This window comes from Triticum aestivum, chromosome 1A (assembly GCF_018294505.1).
Source record: "Triticum aestivum cultivar Chinese Spring chromosome 1A, IWGSC CS RefSeq v2.1, whole genome shotgun sequence".
Lineage (NCBI taxonomy): Eukaryota > Viridiplantae > Streptophyta > Magnoliopsida > Poales > Poaceae > Triticum > Triticum aestivum.
Genome location: NC_057794.1, coordinates 310039046 through 310050309, shown reverse-complemented (window position 1 = coordinate 310050309; position 11264 = coordinate 310039046). Strand labels below are relative to the sequence as shown.

Here is an 11264-nt window from a genome sequence, read left to right as displayed (position 1 = left end):
TTTAAATTCACAAACAGTTTACCATTTTCCTACTTTTTTTCAGAACTCGCAATTGTTTGATATTTTGAAAATCCGAAATTAATTTTGAGATAAAAAACCAAAACAGAAATAAAAAAGTAAAAAGAAATAAAAAATAGGGGGCGCCATCAATCCGAAATTTATTTTTAGGGAAAAAACAAAATAGAAATAAAAAAAGATATAGAAAACAGGGGGCGCCACGACCCGCACATGGGCTGGCCCATTACTGCGCTTGGTAAAAAGAAAGAGAAAAAGCGTGAGAACCAGGGATCGAACCCTGGTCTCCTGTGTGGAGTATCGTTGCCTCAGCCATCACGCTGCTCATGCATTGGTGCTATTATATCGTATCCACCTTTAATAACAGAACCCTGGAGCGATATTAGAAATTGAAAACGAATCGTTTTTGCCACTTACGGATGGCATTGGTGGGTAAATTTTGCCAACTTCGAGGGTATTTTTTATGACGGACGCAGAAGCACTATTTACTTTATTAGTAGGGAAAGATATTTTGTCGTAGAGCAAACGTTGCTGATCCAAGGCCCAAATTAGCTATCCAGCACGGTCCTACCAGCCCCCAATCTATAACACCTAAAAAAAGAAATTCTCAGAAAACAAAAGTTTGTTTCATTCGGCACCAAATGGAACGCTACCTTATCCCCCAGTACTCTCTCGGTCTCTCCTCTCCTCTCCACTCACTCAACCTCTCTCGCTCCCGGTCTCCCCTCCCTTCCCCCGGCGCATCCGCCGCGCGCGTCGATGAGCTCCTGCCGCAACCGTGCGACTCCGACCATCGACCACCGCATTTGTTGCATGCATCGGCAGTTGCCGCGCGACGAAGATCGCCGCTGGTCCTGCAACAGCCTCGGCTGGAGGAGGACGATAGGTACATGGCGAAGGACGCTCAAGTAAGAGGAGCGGCCCCAATGGTGGCGGCCTCGAGCACCGGGATAAGTGCAGGCTGGGGATGCAGGAGAGGTGCAGCGCGGGGCTCGGGGCTCCGACGAGCTGGGTGCGGCGCGACGGACGACGACGGACGCAGGGACTCATTGATCCGGGCGCTGGTGCTCAATCCGGTCCCGTTCCGGCCGGATCCGCGGCGGTGCTCATCTCCGGCGAGGTGGCCGGTGACTCGCGGGCCGACGGCGGCGCAAGACCACGGGAGGAGCTCATCTCACGCGAGGTCCTGTTGGCTTCGGTTGCCGGTGGCTTACGCAGGGGTGGCGGGGGTCCAGCATCATGGAGCCTCTTCGAGGGCGAGGAAGCAGACGGTGACGATAACTTTGAGGCCGGCGGGGGCACCGTCTCCGCGTTCGATGGTCGTGGTGAACGCCGTGGGCTCCAACGCGGCCGCCGTTGGCTCTATCCCCTACCGGTAATTCTCCCTTAGTTTTACCCCTTGAAATTGCCATGATTATCCGAGGGAGAGGCACAACCTTTTTCTTTTTGAGATTCAGAGTAGTAAAGCTGCTCTGCTGAAACCATAAATTCAGAGATCATAAGCGGGCGGAGGCAGTCCGGTACGTCCGCAATCCTCTCCTGGTGTTCTGAATTCTTGGCCAACGCTGCAAGCTCATCAGCAAGGGCATTGCACAATCTCCCCACGCTACTGATACTATGATCCGAAAAGTTTGTTAGTGCTTGCTTGATGTCTCTTAGCAGTCCATAGCAGGGGGAGAGGGACTGCTTCCCTGTCATCAGTTCCTTAATCCGAATTTGGCAGTCAAATTCCAAAATCACGGGGCCCTGTAGATCCTTGAGAGCATGCAACCCAATGAGGGCTGCTTTTGCTTCGGCCTCCTCAACACCTGCGACAGCACCTGCAGAATATTCAGAATACCTCGCAAGAACTACACAACATTTAGATAGAAATAACAACATGCCCTCTGCCGTCCCTTGCGACGGCATCTGCAGAATATTTACCCTTTTGCTCCAAGTACGAGGCTACAGAATTTAGTTTGATTGATCTCAAGGCCGGCTCTGTCCAATGCAAGTGCTGCGTGGTGGGGCAGCGGGGCTGCTGTACCACAATTGCACCCACACCTTTTCCTGCTTCATGATCGCCACTCATTGCCGCTGATTTAAATTCTTCAGAATACCTCGCAAGAACTGCACAGATTCCATAATCGATTCTTTGCCCACACTGCGAATGCAGTCCTCACGCAGGCACAACCTTTTTTTGTGGTATTCATACAGATCAGTTTGTATATACTTTGCAGATTGCTTGGCAATTTTTGTATCTATTCATGTGACTGTCATAGTGGGTTAGTTTCCGATGCTTGACAGATGAATTATGTATATATTTTTCGGTCCAACAATTCAGTGCGCTCTTAGCGCTTTGGTGTCTTTGGTTTAATCGCAAAGTGTGTACACTTGGTATCGGTTCTATCAAAATGAATACAACAATAACTTGGTTGGAAAAGGAACTACAACATAGCAGTGGGCACTCAGGGAATATCAATGCACAAAAGGACACCATTGTTAACACAAAACAAAGTTCTTCTAGTACCTCAACAAAAATGGAACCGATCCTCTAGATTTCAATAGAAGGACTCTGAATTTATGTCACTCTGAAAGTCACATCTCTCCATCTCCATAAACAAATCATATCACAGGAACATACATCTAGTATGAAACTTCAGAAAGGGAAATAGATTGAATTAAATTCCAATCCGGGTGGCAGCCACCTCTGAGATATCCACCCTTACAAACGACCAATCCTCTGATTTTTGTTGTTGCAAACTGCACTAAAGAGCTTTTTGAATGGCATGGTCGATCAAAAGGCCCTGGAAAAATATCCCAAACAATATCGATAGATTGATGTGCAGACGTGAACATATTTAAAGGGCGGGGAAGACGAACCAGCAGTAGTCTTCTCTGTGATCATTTGCGTAGCCACCTTCTTGACCTCATCTTCTGTGAGCATCCCATCAATGTTCATGTTCCACCTGTTAATGTGAGACACCCAAAGGAATTTTTTTATCAGTATGTTAGATTTACTTAAACTGAACATAGCTTAGTCCAAGATGTGGTCAGTAATCTCCGTCTAGACCTCTCTGAGCCGATCCTTGTTAATGCCTTCATCCGGCTCAATGTTCCTCTGCCTCGACATATCCCGAACAGCTTGTCAGCAAACTCCTTGGAGTTCTCCATGCCTTGGATCTGAGAAGCATGCCCAATAGAAAATTTAACAATTAAATGACACTGCAAAAGTAATTAGAAAGTATAACACATTTGCACAATTACTGTATCATGAAACCTGTAAAAACTCAGTTACTGGACGGGCATACAAACTGAAAATCCTACTGTTTTATATAATCTTCACATTCCATTCATCAAGCAGATAGTAGCAATCATTCTAATAAATTGAATCAAAACTTGGAGACTCCCAATTACGAAAAGCACAAGCGGTGAACAAACTGAAAGTTAAGTTGGCTGAGATGGTTGTGCCCTCCAATTGCAGTCTGATGGATCGTGGGTACTATTACCCTTGTTCGCGACATATTTTTCTCAATCCCCACCTTTGTTTTCCGCCATCAATCATTAAAAAATCAGGAGTGCGGGCAATCAAGGGATTTGGCGGGAGTGTGGGCGATCACTGGATTAGTGGGGACATAAGCAAACAAGGAATAAAAAGGCAGTTCGAGCGGACGTACAACCAACATAGGATTCAGATCCGATGGCAAAGGATCCGTTCGGATCTATTGCAAAATTCCTGTGTTTAGATTTTTTGCGTTTTTGTATAAAAATATTTTATATATTAATATTAAACATATATAAACAAGAGTGGAACAACGAACTATTTTTTCCACCCACACAGCCTTGCACCCTCCTAAAAAAAGTCTTATCCCCTAAAAAAGCATGCTTATCCTCGATGCACAGGACATCGGCTAGTTCCTCTCACTCTCTCCCCCTCATAGCCACTCCAACCTCATAGCCACTCCAGTCGATGGCGCCCCTCCCATCGACGGCGTCGCCCGACCCTTCCTCTCCCCGCCAGGGCGTTGCCCCGCCATCTCTCCTCCACGCCACAGCTCCGCCCGCACAATCCTCTCCCTGCGACGGCGTCGCCGGCCTCCTTCTCTCCCCGTCAACATCTCACGCCGCCGTGTCGACGCCAATCCCGCGCGCCCGCCGGTCTGGCATCCTGGGCAGCCAGAACCAGATGGTAGTTGCAGAAGGGCTCACGGCTCTCCGTACATGCCGGCCACGTAGCTGTACCATCCGGATGTGGGTGGGAAGACCACGGCGCCCTTGTCGTCGAGCCCTGTCTTCTACCCCACTCAAACTGCGCTGAGCACAGTCGCACTGCTGCCTCGTCGATCTCCATGATAGGCCACCCCAGGCCGATAGGTATTGCACCAATGTAGCCAATTAACCTCTGAATTTCCAAAGTGTAGAATACTTCTTTTCATGCCTTCATATTTTTGGAGAATACAATGTTGTTCTGAAGTACCACCAGGCTAGTTCAGAAAACTGGTATCAGTTATTTGCGCAATGTATTCACATATGCCTCTTCTACTGTACAATGTTCTTTTTCCTTGTGAGCTATTGATCGCAATGTTTGACTAAAATGGATTCAAGGATATACATAAGCATATGAATGCAGACATACAGATGCATTATCCGGAAAAAGAAAGATTCAGAAGTATTAGAGATGCCATCTGTTGAAGCTAGACATAAGTACCTGAAATACATTGGAGCCATGCTCTTCATGATATAATAGACAGCTATGTATCATCTTCCAGACACAACTAAAATTTATTTGCTAAACAAGCAGGGCATTACTCAAGTGAGCTGATGAAGTAAGAGGAATCCAGAGGCGTGGGATTTGCACTGTGTATCATTTTAAGCATGGTTGGCCGCATCGTTGGCTCCTCTTGAAAGCACATGTACTACTTGCACCAAGAAGTAATTTCCAGTTAAATTCTCTCCCTTACCTTAGTTAATAGCCTGGGTTAAAACCGTAGTTCCTGTTGTTAGCTAGATTTTTGTGTGCTAACACCATTGTGTTTAAGAACATGTTGTGATGTTCGTTCTGATTTGTATATAATTTTTGTATTTCTGCAGCAAGAATTTAACAGTAGAAAAGCCGTATCAACTATATGTATGCCCCAATGCGATCAACAACAAAAAATTATGCTCGCAATTACCTGGCACGGGCACTGGAGTCATTTGGGAAGGATGCTCAAGATTAGGAATGTCACCAAGAGGGGCTCGGCTAGAGTTATCACCAAGAGGGGATAAGCACAGATTTGTCGCCTCCATATCTTCAAGCGTCATGGTCTGTCGGCGCTTGTAACGAAATAAAATAAACCATTATTATTTCTGTGAACTGTACACATTAAATATATACTGGGCCAAAATCTAACTTTGAAGCATGCGATCAGGTTAGGCGAGATAATCTACATCTGCACTATTAGATTAGTACATTGTCATACTTTGCTTCAATGAAAAACACAGCATCAGTGATACAACTTTGTTTCACTAATTGATCAGTACATATGTTTTTCAACCATTAGGTTTTTGACCAGGTATATTTGTCTTGAATGGAAGGACAAACACAAAGAACCATTACATCAAGAAGCTATCAAGCTTGAGGGTCTCACATATTTTCACGACGCTTTCTGAAGTGTAAGTTACTAAGTTGAAATCTGTTCTCTCAGCACTATTTTATCATGTATGATATTTTTATTCTTTCTTTCCCAGAACTTATCTCTTTCCTTGTGTTGGAAATGATATTTTATATGGTTACTTGACGGTATGAGCCAGAGCTATTTCCTAGTCTGATTTCTCCTGGGTGTACTCTGCTTTCTGATGTCTGATTTGATGACAAGAATATTGTGTCGACGGTCAGCGCCTGGATTGTAAATTGGACTTAAAAGCAAATAGCTCTCTAGGCACGTAATGCAGATTATAACCCCAAGGTAAAATCATTAACCTAATGCATTCTTCATGATGTTGGCTTTTTCCCCTTACTGGGCCTGTGATGCTATATTTCCAAAAACATCCAAATTTTATCACTTTGGTAGCATCCACATGGCTTTGTGAATCCTGCTGTGTAGATGGTGGATAGCCTGGTAAAAGAGTAGAGACTTTGTACATGGGCTCTTTTGTGTACGTACCCTTCTGAATTTGTGCTCATTCGCTGAGAAATTAGAGAACAACAACTTACTAAATAGTTTTTGATCGAATGGTGACTTGAGACTCTCTACCTGACTACCTTTTAGGCTTTAGCGTGACGGTAAAGGTAATTCAAACATGTAAACGGTCAACTAATAATATGAAGGGTTTTTTTGCGGGTAATAATATGAAGGGTTATACCACAGAAAAGTCATTATACCTGGAAGCTGACAATCAAGCAATAACCTTAGGGATTATACAACTAAAGCATGCGTGACATCCACCTAAACAAAATTTAGACATGTACATTGCACACACAACCAATTGCTGCAGGTCAAATGTGATGTGAAGACGTGACTGCAAAGTTAATGTGTATGACCGCAAGAAACAAGACCGTAATGTATATAACAATAATAATAAAACAAAATGTGAAATACAAACCATCAATGCATCCACAGACGAAAAGAAATATGAATAGCTTACTCACCCCCATCGCTATTGGCGTCGATTTGTTTTAATTTAATTTTTGGGCTCCTTGTTTCCTGCATCCCACCGTAATTCTGTTTAGATGTATATATGCATGCACGCAGCACCAAGCATTTGCATCAATATGTTTCAGATGATGATTGTGCACATGCATACCTCGTTGGGATAAATCTACCCGTGGTACGCCACAGCAGCTGGAGGTTGGTCTGGCTCGCAGGGCCATCCGCTTGTGCAGGTAGCAGTCATACGTCCGCCGCTGCACAACCTCATTAGCGTTTTTTTACTATCTATCATTTTTCAAAGTCAGCAAACATCTTATACTGCTAGTAGGAGTATTTGACTGACTCACTCCGGCAGGAAAGGAGTGACATCAAACTAAAGAGAACCAAGTTGTGTCCAGAACAATAAATACGTCCAGAGAAATCTAGATTTGATGAGATTAGATGAGATGTGCACAGGGGGTAGGAAGCTCACCACACCCACGTGAGGGGGGCAGGGTAGGAGGAAGCAGAGCCATGAGGGAGGGAGGGAGGGCTCGTGCGTTCGGTCGTCCAACTGCTGCTGCAGCTGCAGGTTGTGCGTCCAGATCCGGGGCAGTCATCCTGCACACAAAAGAAAAGAAACCAAGGAAGGAATCATGAGCAGGGGGAGATGATGAATCCGAGGAAGAACGTCCGCAGGTACACACTCAACATAGCCGTCACCGGAGATCTGCGGTCGCCGACGCGCGTCCTTGAAGGTTGAGGCGTCGTCCCGGGTAGGGTTTGGGGCGTCTCCGTCCGTCCATGGCTGCTGCCGGGCCGCGTCGGACCTCCATGGCCGACCTCCCTCGAGGACGGACGCGGATTAGGTCGACGACAGCGCGCTGATGCCGCCGTGGATCTGGGCACTCCCTCTCCCTTCCCTTCCCTTCCCTTGCCTTCCCTTCCCTTGGGAGAGGAATAGAAGGTTGGGGGCGGCGGCGCAGGGGGGCGAGGAGATCGCCGGCGGCGGGGTTGGGTTGGGGTGCGGCGGCGGCTGCGACTGGAGACGGGAGATGAGGTAGGGCTAGCGAGGGATTGGTTCTGTCGCGACGGAAAAACCAGCGGAGGGGAGGTGGTGGACGGAACCAAAATAACCTACGAAGTACGAAGGTTAACCTATGAAAAAAAATCAAACGAAAATGATGGGACGAAAATTGACCGGCGGAGACTACCAACTGCTTCATTAGGAGTAGAGACTAGGAAAAATAATTCTCATGACTAGAGATCTGGGTGACCCACGCATGCATGACAACATCCGTTGTCGATTTCTCTTCAGATCGTTACGTCTGCCATCGAATAATTTAGATGTTATTTTTTCTCTTAGATCTCACAGGCTCATCTAAGATTGATTTCAACCTTAGATTGGATCAAAGAATTTATACGTCGGACGCTGCTAAGCATCGTGTTTTGCCAAACAGGTCGGCTCAGCGTTGGCCTTGTGCCCCACGCGATCCCGGGTCCTGAGCGACCCGAGCAGTCTGAAGCAGCCCACGTCAGACAACGCATGGGCAGGGATGATCATCTGCTCTTCTCTTTTATTATTATTATTATTATTATTATTATTATTATTATTATTATTATTATTATTACTCAAGTAGTGTCTAATGATCCATTGTGCTGGTTTTCCTCACAATTATAGAGTATAACTAGAAGTCCCAAGGTTGTTGCCGCTCCTGTTCTACCAAGCATCGGGTGCTGTTGGAGCATCGTAATGATAGAGCTAGTTTGGTTTTACTTTCTTGTGAAACAAAGTACAATAGTACAATTCACAGGAGAAGATCAATCACACCCGCCCATGAAATCTAGTTTTCCAAAACTAGTATTAGTACTCTACGTACATATTATTACTGCTTCACGCGAACATTCAAGTGATATTTGTCCTTGATAAGATTGCTTAGTTAAAGTGCTCTTGAGTACTTTCGGGACTTTCATTGTACCGTTGTTCGTAAAAAAATCAATTGGTGACACAATTGTGCGGCGTTTGTGGTGTACCTAACCGCGTCCATACTACAACCGTCAATTCAAGCCGGACCCTTTATCAGTCGTCCGGCAAGCACTACTCCACAATATGCTCTGCTCTATAAATAAGGACCACGCGGTGCTAACATTATCGAGCGGAGCTTGTCGTCCAGGCTATATCCCTTTAACCCCTTTTTTTACTCTGCTTAAATTAATTAAGTAGAGATTATATATATATATTACTATTTTTTTATTACTTTCAACTGGCACTATTTTTTTATTACTTTCAACTGGCCCAGGCTATATCCCTTTAACCCCTTTTTTTACTCGGCTTTGGCTCCGTCAAGCGTTCACCTCAGCGCGCCGACATCGCCGTCCCGCCTCTGTCGACCAAGTTGTATTGTCACCTTGGCGCATCGCCTCGGCTAGACCGAAGGCTTCGACATCGCTTTAGTGACCTACTCCGAGGGCTTCGGCGTCACTCTGCTGACCTGCTACGTCACCTCGGCTAGACTAGTGGCTTCGCTTTGACACATAGGTAGTGTTGTGATGTCGCTTCATCAAGCTGAGCTCTTCGCTCGGGCATATCAGGACCGACTTGGGGGCTGGGCCCTCGACCCGCTACAAGCTCGGACCATGTCATCAACATCGAGCACATTAAGCAGCTAAGTCGCTTTTGTGCTCAAATTTTTAAAATTTATTTATTTTGGTTCAGCCAAGCATTACATTTGTGTTAAACAAAAGGTTGCTTGTTAAAAAGTTAGTTGTTAAAAATGATGTTTGTTAAAACACTTTGTTTCCCATGTTAACTGGGGCTCTTAAATTTCTATGAGTCGTTTTATAATAAATGTGTTTTCTTCTTGATCGTTGCAAACTCTTTTTCCACTACTCTTTTTTCCGACGCGAGTGTGTGGTCAATAGCCGGATAGTCTGATTTGTCTCTAAAACCGCTCGAGTTCAGTTCACTGAACTAGCGTGAGGAGCACTCCGCGTTCAAGATAGGAGGTTGAAGCCGAAGGCTGACCCGCTTGAAGTCTGGAGATCGGATGTATCATGCTAAAGCACGACGGAAGCACAAACTAATTTTAAGACCAATTTTCAGATTGGCACCAAAAAACTTGATTTAGTTCGGACGTAAAGTTTTTGCTAATTTTTTCGGGTTTTCCAAGGTTACGACACTCTTAACCTATTTGTGTGTCTCCGGCATAACACTAACAGTGCAACGCCAAACGCCTTTAAAGCATCGGCAATATCAATGGGGGGCTGCAGCTAAACCGAACCCACCAAAAGCCCATGTGCTCCATGGAGTCATCGGCAAAACGCTCTCGGATATTGTTTCATATGCATCGGTTTTGAATTGTGTCTTCGGCCAATAATTGGGTTGCCCGGCTCCTGTGCTTACCCCTTACGCTCCCGATTGTTCGGCTAAGGGTAAAGCGAGAACCTCTGTGATTGTACTTCGGGTTTAACTCGTCAAGTAGCTCAGTGGAGAAAGCCGAAAACTGACTGTCACAATGAGCGCAAACTGGTCAGCGATCTGATGACCGTGTCAAAGTATACATCGATAGAGGTTACCCCATGTTAACGATGGCCTTTCATAAAATTGGCCGGAGTGTTAATGGTTTGACCTCAGCTGACGCCGAACACTAACAGGGGGCTAGTAACTAGCCTCCCAACTTTAAGCTCCTATGACTAAGTGAAAGTTATAACTCCCATATTTGGTTGCCTCGTTTCCGCTAACTCAACCGCCTTCGGGCACCGAGATATCGGCTAAGGGTTGTCTTGTTAGTACGGAAACACCCTGCATAGCATCTACAAAAGGGTGGAAGCCGACGATGGGCCACTTTCCGATTATAAACAGTCGCAATGGAGTCAAAATAACATACAACATAAAGCACTATCCTAACATGTGTTGAGGGCCCCTTGAGGCACCTCAGCACGATTACATCAGGACTCCTAGAGAGCCCAACATATCATTAGCATTTGTATTCAATATACGAGCGCTGCCTTTCGTAATCATCTTTATAAAGCCATAAATATATGCATCAATTTGACTTAAGATTTTGGCCAAGCTGGTTGCCTAGCTCCTGTGCTTTCCCCCTACGTTCCCGATAGTTTGGCTAGGGGGTAAAGGGAGCACCTCTGTGATTGTTACTTCCGGATCATCCAGGTTAGTACCTCGAACTGGGTGAAGCCGAAAGCTAGCCATCTTAAGAATATAATTGGTCGGCAATGACGGAAGTGAAAATTTCGGTTCATTAAAGACCACGGAGTTCAGGAACTTCCCCCAAACTAAATCCTCAATATTTCCTCCTATATTGATCGGAGGTGAGGTTTCATGATCATGGTCAACATGATAGTCTGGGAAAAGGAACTTATAAAGGAACTATTTTTCCCAGCAGGTGTTTCTTACGTTAAATAATAATATAACCTATCTCTCTACGTACCTTTATTTATAAAACCGTATGGCCGGATTGCCTCATTTGCCGTAAATATTGCCCTCATAAAGGCTTTATAAAGTAGGACAAACACTCCTTGGCTACTGGCCGAGGAGGTTGAAGCTGATGGTCGGTCAACAAAGTTTTATACAATGCGGATCCGAGCATTAATGATGTAAAGTACTTGGATACATAGAATCATTACACATAAATTGTGATT

At 45.3% G+C, this 11264-nt stretch overlaps 2 protein-coding genes across 20 annotated transcripts; one reads left to right on the top strand and one right to left on the bottom strand.

Moving 5' to 3' along the window:
• The first annotated feature begins 650 nt into the window (after positions 1-650).
• Positions 651-6598, top strand: LOC123047597 (uncharacterized). The gene is made up of 2 exons (XM_044471192.1): positions 651-1390; positions 4796-6598. The coding sequence occupies exons 1-2, from the start codon at positions 657-659 to the stop codon at positions 4809-4811; spliced, it is 750 nt and encodes a 249-aa protein (XP_044327127.1). The 5' UTR covers positions 651-656; the 3' UTR covers positions 4812-6598.
• Positions 2393-7884, bottom strand: LOC123047608 (uncharacterized). Of its 19 annotated transcripts, XR_006423070.1 has the most exons (8): positions 7313-7874; positions 6781-7226; positions 6626-6680; positions 5169-5301; positions 4956-5079; positions 3068-3177; positions 2878-2963; positions 2393-2801 (listed from the first exon to the last, which is right to left on the bottom strand). XR_006423070.1 is itself a non-coding variant. In XM_044471203.1 (6 exons), the coding sequence occupies exons 3-6, from the start codon at positions 6629-6631 to the stop codon at positions 2641-2643; spliced, it is 363 nt and encodes a 120-aa protein (XP_044327138.1). In that variant the 5' UTR covers positions 6632-6680; positions 6781-7226; positions 7313-7845; the 3' UTR covers positions 2393-2640. The 19 variants fall into 19 exon arrangements, 2 of the variants coding, with proteins under 2 accessions (XP_044327138.1, XP_044327131.1); XR_006423062.1 differs by lacking the exon at positions 4956-5079 and having other exon boundaries at positions 2393-2963; positions 3068-4478; positions 5169-5310; ... (1 more) ...; positions 7099-7226; positions 7329-7884; XR_006423068.1 differs by lacking the exon at positions 4956-5079 and having other exon boundaries at positions 3068-4478; positions 7313-7879.
• Between the last annotated feature and the right edge of the window lie 3380 nt (positions 7885-11264).

Coding starts and splice junctions, on each gene's coding strand:
- LOC123047597 (XM_044471192.1), top strand. CDS start 657: ATGGAACGCTACCTTATCCCCCAGTACTCTCTCGGTCTCTCCTCTCCT.
- LOC123047608 (XM_044471196.1), bottom strand. CDS start 7,831: ATGAAGCAGTTGGTAGTCTCCGCCGGTCAATTTTCGTCCCATCATTTT. Junction 7,227..7,328: donor TCGGCGACCGCAGATCTCCG/GTGACGGCTATG, acceptor TTTTGTGTGCAG/GATGACTGCCCCGGATCTGG.